The sequence below is a fragment of the Onychostoma macrolepis genome, chromosome 05, assembly GCF_012432095.1.
Source record: "Onychostoma macrolepis isolate SWU-2019 chromosome 05, ASM1243209v1, whole genome shotgun sequence".
Classification (NCBI taxonomy): domain Eukaryota; kingdom Metazoa; phylum Chordata; class Actinopteri; order Cypriniformes; family Cyprinidae; genus Onychostoma; species Onychostoma macrolepis.
This window is the reverse complement of record NC_081159.1, coordinates 29,214,141-29,235,705: the sequence shown is the minus strand read 5'-3', so window position 1 is coordinate 29,235,705 and position 21,565 is coordinate 29,214,141. Positions and strand designations below refer to the sequence as shown.

The following is a 21,565-nucleotide window of genomic DNA, read 5'->3' as shown; positions in this document are numbered from 1 at the left end:
TTTTTATCTGCATTAATTACATACACGTCTAGTACAAATATGTTGCTTTGCTTCATAATTACAGTGTATATGTTTTTCTTTATTTACCCCAAAAGAATGAAAGGGAAATGTGACAACATGCCCCGTAGGTGGGTTACATCGTAATATGTGAGGGGCACTTTGTAACATGGCCATAGGACAGCTAAAATTGTTATCTGATCTAATAAAAAATATCACTAAACAAATATCACTAATGTCAGATAATAGCGGGGCACATTGTAATGCAGTGTTACAGTGCTCCCCATCTGCGCAACTGGAATTGAAATTTGGTTGGTGTCTTCTGCTATTTAGCGAACCATTAAAAAATGCTCTAAACTGATAAATAACAGATTGGAGATTAAAACAATAGCAGATTTGTCCCATTTTAAATGAATACTAAAAATTTAGTTAAAAAAATTAATTTCAGCCAGAAATGTACTTTTACTATGGTAAAATAAATATTTAGTGATATCTTCAAAATATTTGTGAATATTGGCTCTCTATTATAGTGTTGATATGGCAACTAGTAAATGCCGTAAATTTGGTTATGCTAGCATGTGTGGAAATATTTAAACCACACGTGTTAGTTTGTGCTCCGCTCTTCCCTATATATTTTTGTGTTCTTCATTTTCTTTTCTGACATACTCCAATTCTTGTTAAAACACATTAGACATGCTTATTCTGTGAATTTTTTGCACTTTTTTGTGTGAAATCATATTTATTTTATCAGAAGTGTGACACCGGCCTTACCCTGAAATGTTTTCCACTTACTCTAAATGATACTGTAAATATACTTATGATTATTCCTTGTTACACAGATTGTTGGTCAATACAACGGGACCATTAAGGAAATCTTGTGGTCCCCAACAGAGAGAATTCAGTGGCCAAAGGGTTGCCCACCCCTGGACTACCCACCATGTGGATTCTCACCATGCAAGGAAGGTAGTGACCTTTTTCATGTAAACTCACATATCTGACACTTTACTCAATTTACTCAATTTTATGGGTTCAACTGAATCAAAATTGTTTTAAGTTTGGTTTTATTTTTGATTGACTCAACCTGTCACCTGTGGACTTTCTACATGATGTAGTTTTCAGCGTTCAGCCGGAGAGCAAGCACTTTACATGTCCTTTCTACATTAATCAGTGTCACTGTAGATTACATCACAAAACTGTATTGCTATTTTTTTTTTCATTGGAAAAAGATGTTTGGGTACCTTTTCTATTCATAGTATCAGCAGTGATTCATCAAATGGTGGAAAAGAGTGGTATAACTTGGCATATATTCAGATGCGCAATGTCGATGAGCTCACTTTCAGCATTTTAAAGAGCCAACCCAAGTGCCTGGATCGCAGTGGTGAAATGATGCTTTGCAGTCCTACTAAAGTAAAACCTGACCGGTCCGTTGCATCCTCCACAAGCTGGCACTTAGATCAGCCCCTCAAAATCAGGAAATGTACAGTGCAAGCTGCATGTAACACATTTTGTAGGCATGTTTTCGCCATTAAGCCATTTGCATAATTTCTTAAGTGAATCAAGCATCAAATAAATTAAAATAAATGCTATCAGCGGGCCTGATTTATTCTTTGTGACTTCCTCCTTAGCGTACCCAACAAGTCAGTTACTGAATCAAAAGTTTTCTATAACTGTTGTTTGAATTCCTCAGATCATCTTCCTGTCCTTGGAATAGTAGCAGTTGGGTCTGGACTGGCCCTCATCATTTTTGGAATCTCTAGTTTTCTCATCTACAGGTATGTTCTTTTTTTACTGCAAGTTTTACTGTAATTATTTTAGTTTTCATATTAATGACAATATGTTGAACACCGTAATTATTTTAGTTTTCATATTAATGACAATATGTTGAGGTGTTATTTAAGGGTTCACAGGAAGAAGACTTGCTCAAACCTGCAGCAGTTTCTTTTTTCAGAGGATTTACGGGAAAGGCTTCTATAGGTGCCAGAGTGGAATTTACACGATTGTTGCCAGAGCAACCGCTCAGCAGTTGTTTGAGTGAAAACATTTTCTGAGGCAAATGCAGATAGTCTAAATATTTCAGTGCTTGTTTCACTTGGTCAGCCAATATTTTCAATAAATACTAGGCTGTCCTATTGACCTCATTGCCTCAATTATGACTAGACCCAGATGGAATCTGTGGACGTTGCGTTTTCTGAACTGGTTTTGGGAGAAAATCTGTGGAATGGGTTTTAAAAATGTTAAACAGTGCTGAGAGGTCTGGCTTTTCATTACCTGAAATCATAATGAAATTTCTGTAGGCATTTTATAGCAAGAAAGGTTTTGTACTATTTTATAAATGATGGGCACTCAATTTCTGCAGTAAGCTACAGATATTTCTGGAGTTTTTTTTTTTTTTTTTGGATTATAACTGATACAAGATAAGATGATTATCAAAAAATTACATACAAATTCACTTTTTAAATTTTAGTTTTAGTTAAATGTCTGCAGTTATCAGTTAACAACATTGATGTATCCCTATATAATAATAATAATAATATTAATAATAATAATAATTATAAATCATAGAAGTAAAAAAAAAGCAAACAACCAACAACAACAACCAAACAATTTAAGTTGGTGAATAATTTTACTTTAAATGTACTTTGACTTGTTTAAGATCTATAGTATTTAGTCTTAAGGGTGGAATAATATACAGACAGACACAATTAGAAAAGAATTCATAGAAAACCCTGTTTATAGTCTGCTTTCATATAATTGATATTATTAGCGCTTATGAGTAAGTCACTATAGATTAAAGCGTCTTCTAAGTGAATAGGGGGTGGTTTGGTTTTGTAATTTTGTAACTGCATGCATCACATAGTATGTCAGTTTTACTTATTTAGTGCAAAAATGTATAGCCTAAACAAATCCACAACTCTACTTGAATTTAAATCAGTGAAAACATGGTGTTTCAAGCAGAATGTAAATTTTTATTTAAGTCACGCTTCTCAGGTGTGCATATACTCCACTCACACATACACGTGTCAAAAACTAGGCCTGCTCTCAACTAAAGATTTTTCTGGTCAACTGGTAGTCGTTCATTTTAAGCGATTAGTCAACTAATCACACGTTTATATTAATGAACCATATTGTCCTTTAACTGCCTATAGCCTGTCAGTGCTCAAGCGCATTCATAAAGCTTGCCACAGTGCACCGGCAGAAGTAATGATTATGAATGCGTCAGGAAAAAAACAGCAAGAAGACTGCCTTAACATTATAATAATTCACTGATATATGTTTACTGTATTGATCAACCGAAATGATCGCACCAGCGCCTCCAAGTTAGCTGTCATGCAGTGAGCGCGCTACTGTTCAGCTTCCACACTCTGCACAAACACTTTAATTATGGACATTTTTCTAGGTTAATGTTAGAGCTAGCGGCCATGTAATGGTGCTGCTACTTTAACATGATTCAGATGATAAGCCACATTTGAGGTGGATGATCGAAATGAACATTTGGATGTTCTGACTGATGTACTGTAATTACCACATTAGACCATCTGTCCGTCACAGACTTTGTGACTTCACCACTTCCTGTGGATTTTTTCTGCGATTTAGCAACTAATGAAATTTTGATCGACTAAGCCTCTTCTAGTCGACTATCAGGGGGCAGCCCTAGTCAAAAAACAAAATCTTTTGTGAAGTCTTGTGCGTGTAGATATATACTTTTCCTTTTATTTTTCTTTCAATTTTCTTCATTCCGTAAGGTCTGTTAAAACAGTCTACAATTTTAACGCATTCCCTTTTTTTTCTAAAATCAGCGGATACTACTGAATAGTCTGGAACGACACCTTGTGGAAAAGGGAATTGTAGAAGCTGACTCGTGGGTTATATAAATGGGCTCATGTCCAGTTTAGTCAACACTATGAGACAAATATTGATGTTAGCTCCTCACGGCTACTAGAATAAATACTGCAGTTGCAGCAGAGGTAGACTTATTCTTGGACTTGTCATTCTCATCTGAACTTGGTTCAAAATGTCTCTAAAATGGAAATTATGTTTAAGGACACCCACTCACACATAGCATGTATCAAGTAAGAATATAAGCTGATTGACATCATTCTGCTATGATGAAGCTTTGTAACAAGAGCAATGGAAGTGCTATGCTGCTTGCTCTCGAATTGTCTGCTTGATTTTTTGAAAGGAAATATCATAGATGTTAACCTCACATTAATACATTTGGCAGATTATTTTATCAGAAGTAATATACATTGAATGCATTTTTTTGGAAATCAAATTCATGGCACTCCTACCATGTTCTACCAAGAATGTATTTTTGAATGTCAATTATTAATGAAACATTGTCTAACCTTGGTGCTACAGTAGTAACTGTTGGCAAAGGTATGGATATAACTAAGAATGTAACATTTAGCAGGAAAGGCGCCATGCTGGTGCAAATAAGAAGAACCATTGATGGTTTTTTACATGGAAGCCATGACCAAATAGGACTTGTGTCCTGTAATTAATATGACATATTGCCTTGGCCTGAAAACATATTTTGATGTAACGTGTTCTATTAATTACTACAATTAATTATTTTAGCTAAATATTAACCACAGGATGTTTCAGTCTATATTTATTATGTATTTGGCAAAACCTTTATATCTCACAATGTCAATATAAATATTGTGGTTGAACGTGACTGAGAGCCTTAAAAGCAAACTTTTAAAGGAAAGGTTATTAAATTAAATTTAAAAAATGCAAAAAAATATTTTTAAGAAAGGAGCTGCTTCCCCCCCCCCCTAAACAATGACATTGGATGGGAGCCCTGGGTGGATCCAGCTCCAAACATGACACCAAAAATGAACTGAATGAATATGAATTGTGCGATTATATTTCTGTTTAGTCTTTTGAAGTACTACAATAATATATATATATATATATTTTAAATACTTTGTGGAACTCAAGGAACAGAGGAAAATTAAGTCATTATTCACTGTAATATATATATATATATATATTACAGTGTATATAGCCTATATATGAAATACTGTATATATGTTAAAGAGATTTGAAAGCAGTGTCAAAGGAGAAATAATCAATGACCTTGATTGTATGATTGTTTGCTTGAGTTATTAGTGTTTGTATTAGTGATATTGATTATATGAAATTATATGATTACAGTTAGAATGTAGCACACTAGTGAGATGGACTACTTTTGTAAAAAACTAGCGTGCACATTCTGAAAGAAAGTTAAAAACAAACTGCCACAGATACACTTGCAGTGAGCGATGTTGGTAGAAAAACAGCTTAAATGTGAAAATGTAATATTCCTAAGAGCTACACACGCTCTTACCACATCAAATATGAAGCAACACGCTTTCAAAATAGAAACATGCTGTTTGCACCCACTTTCCTATACATTATTATATGGCTTATTCGGGATATTTCTACTGCTGTGCTGTAAAACCAACTATTTATGGCCATTCAATCCAAACAGTTTCCAATCTACGATGTTCCCTTCAGTCGACGCTTCAAAGAATTTCAGCATTGTAGAACAAGGATTTTCCCTTTGACAAACAGCTGAGCATAAATTTTTGACCCTGGCTCTTTAATATAAAGATCCTGCAGAGGTTTTTTCCACCTCTGCCTCCAAATTCTGTTCCACAAAAACAAATAAAGGTGCATGTTTGGGGCTTACCAGGGTGGCTCTTAAATCGAGTAAAACCCTGTTGAAATGCAGACGCTGCAGTACTTACACTCTGCCATCTGGAAGTGTTTTACACCTTTTAGATTGTAGTGGAATGTGTGGGGGTTGCTTTATTTTCTTGTACTTTGTTTTGAGTGCTCTGAAACTTAATTACGATTCTCTTCATTGATATCCTCCTTTCGCAACTCTCAGACCACATCCATGAAACATTCAGAGATTGATTTGTAATAAAAAAGGCAATCTTTGCTGTGAATAGATGCTGTTGAGAAATAGCAGGTCCTCAGAGAGCTCTTCCAGATGTGTTGATTCACTTGGAAGTTGCCCATGTATTTATCCACATGGCTGGCTGAACTGCTTGGTTTACTTGCGTTTAAAAATAATATGCTGGAAAGGGCACGACATCAGTGACCCCAAGATTGGCTCACATTTTATCGCCCCATCAAACTTCAACTCAGTCTGCTGCAAAAATTGTTTCCACCTTAAATTTTTATCTTACCTCCGGTTATCTTACCTTTTAGTGTAAGGGTTATTTAAAGTAATTGTGCAAAATGAAATGGTATTTCCAAAACATTTTCACGGTGCTTACAAAGGCACATATCACTCTTACTATTCTTTTTCAAAACCCCAACCCAAAGTATTAAACTTCAGCCTGTCGCTCATCCTGCGCCGTTTGTGATGTACAGACAAGATCCAAAATCTCAAATCCAGCAGCTTATATTAAAACACACACACACACAATCCCACAGATACGATGGGAACGATTTGAGCCACATCTAGAGACCATATTATCATGGAGACCTGAGAGTGGGATCTTTTGGCATGGGACAAAGAAAATCATCAAGCATAAGCAACCATCAAGAACACCCTAGCAACCACATAGCAATTCCTTAGCAACCACTCTGAAGACTTTAGCAACCATATAACAACATAAAAACCACTCAGAAAACCTTTGCACCCGCATAATAACACTGGAAAATGAAAAATCAGTTCAGCATCTATTGTTGGCAAAACACGGTTTTCTATTTGCACTGGTCGTCCATTGCTTTAATTCGATCTGCTCTTTTCTAGGAAACTAAAGTTGGAGAAAGAGTTAGCTGGGATGCTTTGGAGGATACGGTGGGAGGAACTGCAGTTTGAAAGTCCCAACAAATATCACAAACGTGCAGGCAGCCGTCTCACTCTTTCCCAGGTACAAGTGCTCTCTGGTATTCTCATACTTTGGATAAAGCTGCATAAAACTGATCTGTTTTCCGGCTGGCCACCTCTAAAACAAATCTAAAATTCATTTGAAAAGAGCAAGGATCAAATCTATATTTAAAAGACGAAATGTCTTTGAGTTTCTGTTTTTGTATAAACAACGTTGAATAAAAGAGGTTTCCTCCTGTTTCAGCCCATGTCCATATGGTTTTAATTTATCTCATAAAAATGCCTGTTTGTACTTGGCTGTAATTCCTGGCACTGTTTTGCCATATCCATTTAAAACGGCATTCCTTGGGAATTACAATGATTCCTTAGTCAGTTAGCTGGTCACAAAAGGTAGCCTGATTTAGTTCATCTGAATTCTCTTCCTCTTTAAAATAGAGAATAATCAAATTCATGACAAGCTCACAGGTTTGCTCCTATTTACAATCTGCCAAAACAGTTCATGGGTTTAATACCCTGTAATATTTCAATAAATTTGGAATAAACTAGACACAGATCAGAAATCAAAATCTGGTACCACTTTATTTCGATAGTCCACTTTAGACATTCTACTAACAGTAAGTAACTTTGCAACTACATGTCAACTAGCAGTCATTAGAGTATTAGTAGACTGTCTGCTTAATATCTTCTAACACTTTATTTCGATGGGTCCACAACATATGAGAAACTTCGCAAGTATATGTCAACTTATTCTACTAACTCTAAACCTACCCTACTGAGAGTTAGTAGACATGTAGTTGCAAATTAATGAGAATTAGTTCACATGTACTTGACATGTAGTTACAAAGTTACTTATAGTTAGTAGAATGTCTAAAGTGGACTATCGAAATAAAATGTAACCCAAAATCTTTATAGTTTATGCATTCTTGACACATTGCACATTCTTCAGTTTTATAGTAGCAGACTCGTATTAAACACTTTGCTCCAGTTTGACTGCGTGGTCTCCTACTCAAAACACATCATGTATCATGATCTGCTGTGGATTATTAGCAGACTTATTGTTTTCTTAGTAAACACACACACATGCACACACACAAACAAACACATATACAGTGGTTTTTATTAGGTTCTTTTGGCCTCATACTTGGAACATGCGTTTTGAAGGCCAATGCATTTTCCAGACCGCCGTATACAGTATTACACATTTCAGAATCCCTTTCCAAATTTGTTCCACATCATTGGACTGAATGTATGATTCATTCTACTCCCCTGATGTTATTTAAATGAAGCTTTTAATGCTTTTCTTCTCCTCGTACAAAAATGTCTAATTCTTAAATGTTCAATGTTTTTCTTTTTTTATTCTGTATATTAATGAGTGCCACTTTAACTCAATCAAGCTAATGTCCATTTTCAGAGTCTTTGGAAAAAACTTTTGGTGTGAAGAATTAAAATGCACCTTCAGATATATTTCTTGTATATTTTAGTCATCTAAAACTATAGTAGAGCCCAAAAGTACCAGGATTTTTTTCCATTAAACCTAGAAGTAAAATTTAAATTAAGTTTTGTGAAATGATGAAATATTAATCTTAAAATGATTAAAATGAACTGTTTTTAGATTAATCAAATTTGTGACAAACTGTGACACTGACCATGTGAGCTGTATACAAAAGGAGGCAATTGTTCATTTTAACAATTAAATTTGAACAAAATTAAACTTTTCACTCCAAATCCTATGCTGATAATATAATTTGCAACAAACAATATTGTATCAAATCTAAATAACAGAAATTGTTGTCTCAGACTTTTGGAGCCCACCTTATACATGTTTTCTTCTCTGATGTGCATAATGAATTTACTTTGTCTTAAATGCGTGTTAGTATTGCATTCTCTCTGTATTTCCTTTTCAGAGAGGTTCCAGCTATGGGTCCTTGATAACAGCGCATGGAAAATATCAGCTATTTGCAAAAACAGGCTATTTTAAGGTGCGCCTGAGTTCTTCTGACATTCTCCCTCTGCTGCACACCCACACACATGTGTATTCACTGGAGAAATGGAGAGTGGGTGCACTACCAACTCAATGTGTTGCTTTAAGATCACACTTTAATGCAGCTTCTAAAGTCGATCCTCATTGCTATGTGTGCTATGCTGCAATAATTGGATCACAAATGTTAAAATGGCTGTAAAATAAGCTGGAGGAAAAAGACTTTGCTGTGTACAGGTGTATTATAGAATTTTTTTGTAATTAAGCTTCATGACACCTTCGTTGATCTAATAATGTAATATATATAATAACATAGTAATATTGTATAAGTAATGGATAATGTACATCCTGCTGGTTGTTATCGCTGAATACACCCTGACTCCGAATTGGTTTATTCTGTGATAGCAACCGGCTGAATACATTTTCCCTTGTGACTTCAGAAGTAAACAATGAGACATGAAATTTGATTTGTGTTGAAATATTTTAATAGCTCTTTAAATGCAAGGCTATTGCAAAGAAAAACTATTCCTAACAAAGCTTTGAGACTAGACAAAAGTTCAGATAAGACAGACATTTAAGGCATAATGCACAGCTGTATCACTAATTACACAGCTTTTCTCCACATAATTAATGACGAGGACATAAAATGTTATGTTAAGTGAGGCGCAAGATGATAGCAGTTGAGTTTGAATGAAATAAGAGACAGCATGGTGGTGTAATATGATAGACGTGAAAGAAGTGCCAGCCTCAAATGTCCAGATGAGCGGTGTGTTATTTGGCATTGCTAATGACGACGGTTGTTTTGGGGGAATAACACACAGAATATTGCGACTGACAATGAATATCTCTTGTCCCCATAATTATTTATGTGGTGAAAAGCTGTGTAGTAAGTGGCAAGACTGTACATTATTGTACCTGTTATTTTGTTAATATTTTGTCAGTTATACAGTGTAGTGTCGTTATCGAAGAATATAGACTGCAGACTGCCATTACTGACCAATCACAGTTAAGTACTCCAGAGAGCAATGTAATATGGCAGCACATTTTTGTTACCTGTTGTCTAGGTAGGCAGCCCACTAGTTTTTGGAACGTAGCCCATGTCTGAAAACAAAATAAAATATATTTGGTTGGTCACCAACCAAGAACTATTAGAGGACTTCTCTGAAAGCTTTAAATATCAGGAAATGTGAAATATTTATGTACATTGTATAAACAAAGAAGTCACTGTCACCTCTTTGTCCCACAGTGTAAGCTAAAAAGGACACTGAGGCATCAAATGTCCACTGAGCCAGCTGAATATTTTTGCTGTCACTGTGGCCATTGACAAGGACAAAGCAAAGGAACAAATTCATTGTTTTGCATTCCATTATTTCAGTATCAGTATAGACGGTCAAAGAGATCATTTTACTTTGTTCACATACAAAGTAGAATTTTTTTATTGCTCCAAGGTTATTTTATAGCTCAGGAGCCTTAATGGAGTTCTCAGTTTCATTGACCTTTCATTCAAGTAACTTTGCCTCAGATGTTCTCCCTAAAATGCAAAAATAAATGACTTAAAGCTTCATTTTGTCTCATCAGCTATGAAAGAGCACCTCTGAGCAATAATGTTTTGAGATCCAGCTATAAGACTACAAGAAGATGATAAATGATATACTGTAAATTTTCCATCATGGCAGTTTATTATTACCTTTCAGATCTTATTATCTTTAATACTTATTTCCTTTCACAACAGGGCAACCTGGTGGCTATCAAACATGTGAACAAGAAGAGGATTGAGCTCACCAGACAAGTGCTGTTTGAACTGAAGCATGTAAGAGAACACATTAAATCACAAGAGAAGTTCAGTGTATGTCTTTTGTTAAATCCCTGTTTGCATCAATATGTGTCTTTATTTTAGAAAAGAAGACAAGGTATGCATGTCATGTATGTGTTTAGACCATCGTTTATGACCCCACTTGACAGCCTTGCTGCTCAAGGTGGTTAAAACCCATACCCACCCTCCCCCTTTTCTACACACATAAATACACACACATGCAGGAGGGGGCTGGGAAGCCAATATGAGGCCGTCGAAAGGGTTTCTACAAGGTGTTTTGGAAAGGATGTACTGACTTTAGACATTGTCAGGAAATGGTTGTTAAAGAAATAAAGTAGAACACAATTTTTTAAAATCTGAATGATATATATAGTAACTATTGGTCACAGTCATCAACTAGCCCAACAGCCACTATAACTGTGATATGAATTTTTACCTAAACACCCCACACACACACATTTTTATGGCTTTAGCAGTTAGTTTGTATGTTTTCTAAAGTAATGTTTTTTTTATTTTATTTTATTCATCCCCTTCAAAAGCATCACCGCTACACTCTTATACATTCACACAGATAATTTCTGATAAACCACACAGCCCACCACAAACCATCACAAACCAAATCATGGCTGAAATTGGCTACAGTTCTTTTGTCACACTGGGTATGGAAGGTCAATACAAAGTTGAGTACATTGCATTGTGGGATACAGTACTACTTTGTTCTCAGTAAACAGTAATAGTGCTCTCTATACTTTTTGGACATCTAGGGTATTCTGTGCATACAGAAAATTCACACACTATGCATAGTAGGAATGATATTGTTGTATACTATTATGGTCATAGGCCAAATCTGTTCTTTCTGTCTATCTGAGACCACCGTGATTGAGTCTGAGCCTAAAAAAAAACAAAAAACAAAAAAAAACATGCAGTGAGTCCATGCTTACCATAACAGGCTTATTTGAAGCCTAAGTTTATTATGATGGCCTTATTCTGAAGGAAAGCTGATAACACCAGCTGACTTGTGGCCAGTTCTAACCTGCTCAACTTTGATGGGAAATGTGAGGGGCTGCATGGCTTGGCGAATGTGTGGTAAAACAGCAGTCATCCCTGAAGTGTCATCCCTGCAGACCGTAGCCCTGGGGGTCTGATTAGCTGTCGGGACAAAGTGAAATAAATGGCCAGTCAAAGACAAATGGGGGTGGGATGTAAGGATGGGGCAGTGGAAACTTCCTTCTTCGTTCCCACTGACATTTGCCCTCAGTGGTATGGAGGTCAAAAGTTATGCTAAGAAAAGTTTACATGACCTCATATAGATTTTGCCACTCACTGTAGCTCCATGATGTAAATGTTTTGCCACGCTGTTATAGACATGGTCTGAAGAAAAAAAAAACGTTGAGGAAACTTGAAAAACATTTATTTTATTTTATTGTTAGCCATGGTGTTTTAGATTTTCAGAATGAGTGAAATTTTGTCAAGCATCATACAGATTATAATTCAGAACTCATTTTGTTGTTACTAATAGATGAGAGATGTGCAGTTCAACCATTTGACGAGGTTTATTGGCGCTTGTATCGATCCGCCAAACATCTGCATTGTGACAGAGTATTGCCCCAGGGGAAGTCTACAGGTAAATACCCTCAAGTTAACCAACAACATTATTGTTAATTATTTATTAGTATTACTATGTGATCGCAGGCAGTGTGAATTGTTTATTAAAAGGATGACATTCAATGCATTTTGTTTTGTCCATTTCTGGGAAGTAGGCAACTGTACATTTGTCTCTATTACAATTCCTTCATTTCCATATTAATGACCTTGTTTGTTATGATCATACTTGTAATTATGTATAAAACATTCACACAAGATATTAACACATCACAATTTATTTGGTTTATGTATATATATATATATATATATATATATAATCATTTGCTTGTACAAAAATGAAGTCTGTATATTCAGATGTTTTGCTGTGTTGAATTTCAGTTTGTTCTTTTACAGGACATCCTTGAAAATGAGAGCATCAACCTGGACTGGATGTTTCGATACTCACTGATTAATGACATTGTGAAGGTTTGTGAGAATACTAATAACGTGCTAATGTGCATACAGAACATACATCAGCCCTATTCATTCACACATATTTTTAATATATTGTTTAGTTTAGTCAAATGTGTTCTGGTACTAAAAACATTATAAATTAAAAACAATACTTTTGTAATCCAGTAAATATGGTGTGCCTTTTAAAATGTCTAATGTATTGTTGAAAAAGCCAGATGGGAAACAGAATCATAAAGCAGTGTTGGTTTGATTATTTGCTTTTCTGAGAGGAGCCTCATTAGTAAAAGAAAATATCCTGGCATCAAAGATAGCATGGAAAAGATATATGAAAATAATTTCTCTCTAAATTCTCCCTCCATTAAAGTAAACCAATCTTCTGTTCAGTGTCAAAGGTACGTGAGAGCCCAGGCACATAAAAGCATTTGGCTTTTGCTGGAAAACTGGCCTGCAACTACGACAAAGTAAACTGTCGCTTAAATGCACAAAACATATTTTGGCTTTTAAGATGGAAAAATGCTTTAAAAGCATTGTTTGATTTAAAAATAGAACTTGTCTGAATTTAGTAGGCCAAGGCCACCTGAATTTATGGCTGACAGACATACTTGCCTTAAGTTGTTGATCCTGAGTATTAAATATATATATAGTTTATATATGCATTAAATATTATATATAATATATATATATATATATATATATATTAGGGGTGCCAACGTTAACGCGTTAACGCATGCGATTAATCAAAAAAATTTAAAGCGTTAATATTTTTTTAACGCAGATTAATCGTTTGATAAGGTTACCCCAACTTCTTCCCATCATCGGAAGGTTATCTATCATTGTGTGATGAGGGTGCAGCGAACCAGTGTTGCCAGGGTAACGGCACAAGTGGACTATTTTGAAAATACAGTCGCGGGAAAAAATTACAGAGCCGTGGTTTGCGTTTTTTTTGGGCTACTTTTTTAATGTACCGCGGCCGCTCAAAGTGTATATAGACAAATAAAAATTAAAATAGATACTATTAATCTCATAAATTGTCTTATGTAGCATGATGCTAATGTTAGCTCTAATGCAGCTGCAGAACAGGTCCAATTCTTCTTCATAATACATTTTGTCATAATACTTCATAAGGTCGCAAGAAAATGTTTTTTTGTATTTATTTAGAAATACTTTTGATAATAGATAATGGGATTGAAGGATGTGGCTTGGTAAACGTTTTATTGCCAGTATAAAGACTGATAATGGCTGAATAAAAACAAAAGAATAATGATAAAAGAATAATAAGGATTATGTCTCATACCTGGCGGAAGTGTGAAAGGTTCTGTTTCCTTAAACTAGTTTCATGCATTTCTTTTTCAACACATTTACAGGTAAATCCTAGTATTTTAAATTTGTGATTAATCATGATTAATCACAGCCCGTGACTGTGATTAACGCAATTAAATTTTTTAATCGATTGACAGCACTAAAATATATATATATATATATATATATACAGTATATAATATAGTTTATGTATGTATTAAATTAAATACAGTTGCTGTTTAATGTGAAAGACAATAAACTTTAATCTTTATTTCTCTATTATGTCTTCCAAAGGTAATCATGAAATATGTTATCTGGCTTCTGTCAACCCAGTAATTTTCTTAAAGCTTTAAGCGTACAAGGAAGTATTATTAAGAAATATAATATGGAATACACATTTAACATAAAATTTGTATTCTATTCTATTTGCCCCATAAACTGTGGGTAAAGACATAATGTTCTCTTTAATGCTTGTGCTCCCAGGGAATGAATTATCTGCATAACAGTTACATTGGCTCCCATGGCAATCTGAAATCATCTAATTGTGTGGTGGATAGCCGATTCGTTTTGAAAATCGCAGATTATGGTCTGGCAAGCTTCCGTTTGTGTTGTGAAAATGAAGACTCACATGCACTGTACGCAAGTAAGAATCTATTGAAGTTTTCTGTTTTGATGCATGAAGCATCAGTTGACTTTTGCCCATGCAGTGCTGATAAAATCACTAATGTGACCAGACTTAGTGACTGCTTACCAAACGGATTTTTCAGAAAAGCTATGGTCGGCTCCAGAGTTGCTGATATATGATAGGTATCCGCCCCAAGGAACCCAGAAAGGAGATGTGTACAGTTTTGGGATCATACTACAGGAGATAGCACTAAGGAACGGCCCATTTTATGTTGAAGGCATGGATCTCAGTCCCAAAGGTAAAAGCCCCAAAGATCAAGTACATTTAAACTGATTTGCTGCACAAGACTGACAAGGGTTTGGTTTGGTTTTGTTACAGAGATAATCCAGAAGGTGCGGAATGGCCAGAAGCCATACTTCAGACCTACCACAGATAACAGCAGGCACTGTGAGGAGCTGACCATCTTAATGGACGGCTGTTGGGCTGAAGACCCTGCCGAAAGGCCTGACTTCAGCCACATCAAGATCTTTATTGCAAAATTTAACAAGTAAGCACTGCACACTGCCACACGTTACTTAGATTTGTAATATTTACATGAAGTAGAAGCAGCATTGTATCTTTGAACAGAATTCAGCATCTGTCCTAGAGCTGACAGCTCATTGATAAACAGCCTTTATTGATTCGAGTGAAGGCTTTATGTTTAATTCCCCAAAGGGGCACTTGACAGACATTGACAAAGTTCCACTAAAAAGCCTGGTATGTTTCATGTAAAGGAGGACCTTAAAGCCCAGTCTTCATTATATAAATGGATCTTGTTGACATTTTTAGACTGTTAGTGATTGGAGTTTAGAGAAGTTTAAATATCAGATATCTAAGTATAAACCAGGGCATTGTTTCCCAAAAGCATGGTAAGCCATAAGTAGATCACAGAACGGATTGTACGGGCCAATTTAAAATTATAGGCTGCTTCGCAAAAGCATATTAACTTGAGGAGTACCTGAAAATCGTTGTCGATCAAGTGCTTTGGAGTAATCGTAAATAACTATAGTGCATTGCAAGGAGACAGACTTGTGCAGTCATCTGCAGGAGAACTGCTATAAATTACATCTAAACTCAATACTGTTCCAGTGATGTCATTGTGGGTCAGGGAAAACGAGGATGAGAGGATCTAATTGAAACTAGACTTTTATTAAAGGGATAGTTCGCCCAAAAATTAAAATTATATCATTAATAACTCACTCTCATGTCATTCTAAACCCATAAAACCTTTGTTCATCTTTTGAACACAAATTAAGATATTTTTGATGAAATCCGAGAGCTCTCTGACCCTCCTGACAGCAAGGGTACTATTACAATCACGGTCCAAAAGGTAAATTTTTCTGTCCGCGAAAGCAGCATCACGTGCATGTGTTGTTTACGTGCAGGAAAAGGACGCGCATGCATCATGTACTCTCCAAAATGGTGCCCTAGGATGACGTGGAGGTGAAGAATTGTTGAATAAAGTTGTTTTAGTTTTCTTTACTATCTTTCTGGACCTCGATCATGGTACTACCCTTGCTGTCTATGGAGGGTCAAAGAGCTCTCGGATTTCATAAAAAATATCTTAATTTGTGTTACAAAGATGAACGAAGGTTTTGCAGGTTTGGAACCACGTGAGGATGAGTAATTCATTATATAATTATCATTTTTGGGTGAACTATCCCTTTAAAATAAAGAAGGTACTGCATAGATGGCTGTAAAATATTTTGTTTGAAGTGTCGAAATTGACACTAGGGGTCGCACTTGTGCTTGAGGGTCATCATTCTGAACGGGAGCTTGTGAAGGGCCTGGTTCAGCACCCTCAGGGTCCCCCACCTTTCTTGGACACGATGAAGTAGGGTCTGTAAAACCCTTTCTTCCTCTTGGCCAGGGGGGCAGGCTCTATCATGCCCTTCGCCAGAATGGTCGGGATTCCTGCTCGAAGAACAGTGGCTCAACTTGCACTGTGGAAAACAGAATGCCACTAAACTTCGGCAGATGTCTGCCGAACTGAATCGCATAGCCGAACTGAATCGCATAGCCAAACCAAACTGTTCTGAGAAGGCACCGGGAAGGGCTGGGGAGCTTCAACTAAGAGCCGATAAAACGGAACATAACCGTCACTATAGCATGTTTTTTCTTGATGACCGTGAAATAAACTAAAAATATTCTGTCATTTTTGATTGTACAGATAAAAGTAAAGGCCCTTTCACACAGGACGCGACAAGCGCTGCGCCTGCCGCTGGGTTCAGCGCAGCCCTTCAGATACAAGGCGATTTGCGCTATGCTCGCCAGAGCGAAGTAGGCGGAGTTTTCAAAATTTTTAGCAGAGTTCTATACTTCTAGTCATTGGATTGTTGTTCCACCTTTCGGTCAGCAGCAAAACATGTAAACACACCTGACATGCCAACTTGAATGGAAATGTGTCTCCATGACACAGCTTTTCTCCCAATGTCCCTATACGACCGCAAACTTGTATCGTATAGCTCTGGAAATTCAGACACACAGAGAATCAGCTGTTCATCCATTTTGAGTTCGGCGCTTGTTTGGATGCCCCGTTTCTATTGGCCGCGCGGGGAAACGTCACAGAGCGCAGCGGCAAAAGTTTAACTATTTTGAACTTTGACCGCGGTGCGCGCGCAAATGAATGGGTTTCATAGCGCAGCGCATTCCGCGTCCTGTGTGAAAGGGCCTTAAGGCATCGTTTGAAACTGCACATGGTCTACTTTTATTTGTGTATAGTTATAATAACAACAAAACAATGTGCTTTTGTGAAATAAAGAAAACAAACAGGGTGCGCTCTCTGCCATCTCGGTCTCTGTCAACTTTCTTCACAGACACGTACATAAAACAACCTAAATCTCAGTGAATACTTGCCTCACAGACATGATAAGTATATGTATAGAAAGCTTGAAATGTCTATGTGTGAATGCAAGTCATATTGAAAACAAATATTCTCAGATAACGTAATCTCTATGAAACCAACGCGAGGCACAGTTTTCCCCATCTGAGCTCATTATCTTTAATGTGATCATGACCACGCGCACGTGCTATTCTTACAATAATCATCCACGTGAGACATGCAAATATGTAAACACCCACATCACCTCCGTAGACAAAGCAGAAATATTCATCTAGGATACTTTTCATTTTTGGAAGAAGATGTGCTGAGAAGAATTAGCCAGAATTTACCTCAGAAGAAGAACGCGATGCGAAGCGTGGCGCGGCTTGAGCCAATGGAGAAAATCATTTCTGATGAGTAAGGCATTTTTTATTACTTGCGTTAGTTGTTATTGTGACGTAACATTTTACTAGTTAGACTTTTCCTAAACTTCTTTGTAAATTCCTGACTACATGTATGAAATCAAGTGAAACATATGGAAATGTCATTTCATTGCATCTAAATGTCTCATGACACCAGGATGTTTTTTAATGCTCTATAAAATATAAAACAATACAATGTAAAAGTAATCGTCTCAGGTTATGCATGTAACCATGGTTCCCCGAAGGGAACGAGACGCTGTGTCGAAACACTTTGGGAACGCCTTCAGCGTGACCGCGCTCTGAATCACATGTGTAATCTGTCCAATGTACGAGCGAGACGTCACGGGCGGGGTGGAACCAGCGTCAGCTTCTAGGAATGAAGCTAGTGCTCGCAGGGATGCCGGAAGTATGGCCCTGAGACGCAGCGTTTCGTTCCCTTCGGAGAACCATGGTTACATGTGTAACCTGAGACGTTCCGCTTCAGGAACTCGAGCTGCGTCGAAACGCTATGGGAACGAGGTGCCCATGCCGCCAGACTTTCAAATCCCTGCCTAGTGTGGATGGAGCACAGCTAGGGTGAGAGAACAGAAGAGCCAGGAGTGGCTCGCATATCTAGGCCATAGAACCTGATGAATATCAGGGGTCTTGCCAGTGTTGCAGATGTCCTGCATCGAAACACCTGCCAAAAAGGCCCTGGAGGCCGCCACACTTCTAGTTGAATGAGCCTTGACCCCCAGAATGCGAGAAGAGATCAGAGGACTTGTAAGCTATGCAAATGGCATCCACAATCCACCGACTGAGGGTCTGTTTTGTAGCAGGACGACCTCTCTTAGGGGGACCATAGCATACTAGCAGTTGGTCCTCCCTTCTCCACAGGGCAGCTCTGTGGACGTATGTGTCCAGTGCTCGCACTGGACACATACAATTAAGCTTCTGCTGGTCGGGCTCTCTGAAGGGTGGAGGACAGAAGGCCTGGAGTACGACAAGCCATGGTGTAGAGGAGGGGACCTTAGGGACATACCCCGCTCAAGGGTACAGAAAAGCTTTGGCCAGACCGGGCGCAAAGTTGAGACAGGAAGGGGCCACTGAGAGGGCCTGCAGATCTCTAACTCTCTTAAGAGAAGATAGTGCCAGAAGGAAGGTAGTCTTGATAGTGAGATGGCGATCAGATATCTCCTTAATAGGCTCGAAGGGAGGCCCACAGAGAGCTTCTAGCAGCACAGCCAGGTCCCATGGAGGGACACGAGACCATACTGGAGGCCTCAGCGCACTGTGGAGGAAACGTGTGACTAGGGGGTGTCTACCCACTGACTGGCCATCAAGAGGGGCGTGGTAGGCTGCTATAGCCGCCACGTAGACCTTCAGGGTGGAGTGGGTTAACCCTGCGGAGAAACAGGCCTGCAAGAACTCCAGCACTGTACTGGGCAGTTGACTGGGTCAAGCTGGCTGTCTTCCGCACCATGAAGTGAAGAATCTCCACTTCAGGGCGTACAGTTTCCTTGTTGAGGGAGCTCTGGACTGGAGGATGGTCTCAACAATCTCGGTTGAGATACCGGAAGCTTATGAGTTGTGCTCCCTCAGGGGCCACACCCACAGCTTCCACAACTCCGGGCGGGGTTGAAAGATGGTGCCCCCCGCCTGTGAGAAGAGATCCCTCCTGACAGGAATCTCCCATGGAGAGCCGTCGAGGAGAGAAATCGGGTCCGAGAACCATACTCGGCCCGGCCAGAATGGGGCTACTAGTAGAAGACGGACTCCTTCCCGGTGCACTCTCTCCAGAACTCCCGGGAGCAGAGTGATCAGGGGAAAGGCATACAGACGAAGCCTCGGCCAAGTCTGTACCATAGCATCCAGCCCCAGTGGAACTGGAGGAGTCAGAGAGTACCAGAGGGGACATTGTGATGTCTCCCGAGTCGCAAAGAGGTCCACCTGAGCCTGGCCAAACACTCTCCATATCTGCTTCACCACCTCGGACCTCGGCCCCTGCCTCAACAGGATGTTTGCTCCCACATTGAGATGCCCAGGAAGGTAGACTGCCCTCAGTGAGAGAAGTCTGTCCTGGGACCACACAAGCCTCTGGTGCACCAGCTTGTACAAGGGGCGCGAACGCAGACCAACACATGGCGATCTCTTAGGTCTGGGAGGAAGTGTTTCAGTGCTTGAAACACGGCCAGCATCTCCAGGCAGTTGATATGCCACGAGAGAATCCCACACCACGCCCAGATAAGTGGTTCTCTGTACTGGAGAAAGCACACTTTTCTTGGTGTTTAGTCTGAACCCCAGCTCTTTCATGTGAGCAAGAACGACATCTCAATGCCGAACCGCCACTTGCTCCGATTGAGCTAGAATCAACCAATCGTCGATGTAATTGAGTATGCGGATGCTCTGGAGTCGCAGAGGAGCCAGAGCAGCATCCACACACTTTGTGAGAGTGCGGGGTGAGAGTGCAAGGCCGAAGGGATGAACCCGATATTGGTATGCTTTGCCCCCGAAAGCAAACCTCAGGAACTTCCTGTGAGTGGGAAGGATGGAGACAAACCAGTCCTCGGACCTGATCTGAGACACCACCTGTTTGAGAGTGAGCATCTTGAACTTCAGTCGCATGACTGATGCAGATCTAAAATGAGACGCAAACCTCCATCCTTCTTTGGAATTATGAAGTACCGGCTGTAGAATCCGGACTCCCTGTCGTGAGGAGGGACCACCTCGATGGCCTCCTTCCTCAAGAGAGTGTCTACTTCCTGTTCCATAACCAGAGCCTGCTCAGGGCCCACCAGCGTGGGAGTAACCCCAATTGACGGGCGGCGGTGGAGCACCAAACTGAATGCGATAACCTCTCTCTACAGTACACAGGACCCATTGAGACACATTTGGCAGTAGTTTCCACGTTGCCAAATAGTCTACTAAGGGAACCAGTTTCTCGAGACTGGCCTCTGGTGTACTTAGAGCTGCTAGCTCGGTGCCCTGAAGCAGAAGTGGAGGACCGGCAGGAGAAGCCCGAAGCAGCTGCTCTAGAGTCCCCCGAAGGGGTGGTGAGCCTCTCAGCTCCGCTACGTTTCCAGGCGGAAGAAACTGAGAGAAGTGCTCGCTGGAGACCGCTGTGCCCTGGAACTCTAATCAGCGGTTCTGCGAAGCTCTGAGATGTCGTCAGACTTCACCTCCTCACTCTCAACTAGCTCTTTGAGCAGGTCGGCTTGGTACGCCTGTAACACTGCCATGGTCTGCAGACACGCACCAGTCTGACCTGCAGCCGCGCACCCCTTGCCCACCAGCGCTGAAGTTGTGCGCAGCGGCTTGGAGGGCAAGGTCGGAGCCTTTAGAGACGCCGCACCAGGGTACAGATAGCTCGCGAGCGTCTGTTCGACCCGGGGCATTGTTCTATAACCGCGCTCATTCAACCCTGCCACATTGTTGTCTTTGCCTCTTTCTTAGACATTGTGGAGCTTATTTTATGTGGGACAGACAACACTAAATAAGACTCACAACAAATAGCGACAGACACATACACAGAGCGCTTGCTGAATGACAGAAAGCTGACGCCGGTTCCACCGCACGTGCTTTTAAGCTTCCTGGTCGCTACGTCACCCCGCCCGTGACATCTTGCCCGTCCATTGGACAGATTACACACGTGATTCAGAGCGCGGTCACGCTGAAGGCGTTCCCATAGCGTTTTGACGCAGC

General features: G+C 39.2%; 1 protein-coding gene across 1 annotated transcript in view; it reads left to right on the top strand.

Moving 5' to 3' along the window:
• The window catches only part of npr2 (natriuretic peptide receptor 2), a 50,936-nt gene that overhangs the window by 14,752 nt on the left and 14,619 nt on the right, over positions 1 to 21,565 (top strand). Inside the window, exons 6-15 of the mRNA XM_058775919.1 lie at positions 837 to 960; positions 1,685 to 1,769; positions 6,752 to 6,872; positions 8,734 to 8,808; positions 10,540 to 10,617; positions 12,140 to 12,244; positions 12,619 to 12,690; positions 14,461 to 14,620; positions 14,745 to 14,900; positions 14,981 to 15,149. Of these exons, the coding sequence (XP_058631902.1) occupies positions 837 to 960; positions 1,685 to 1,769; positions 6,752 to 6,872; positions 8,734 to 8,808; positions 10,540 to 10,617; positions 12,140 to 12,244; positions 12,619 to 12,690; positions 14,461 to 14,620; positions 14,745 to 14,900; positions 14,981 to 15,149 (1,145 nt within the window). The remainder of the gene's footprint in view (positions 1 to 836; positions 961 to 1,684; positions 1,770 to 6,751; positions 6,873 to 8,733; positions 8,809 to 10,539; positions 10,618 to 12,139; positions 12,245 to 12,618; positions 12,691 to 14,460; positions 14,621 to 14,744; positions 14,901 to 14,980; positions 15,150 to 21,565) is intronic.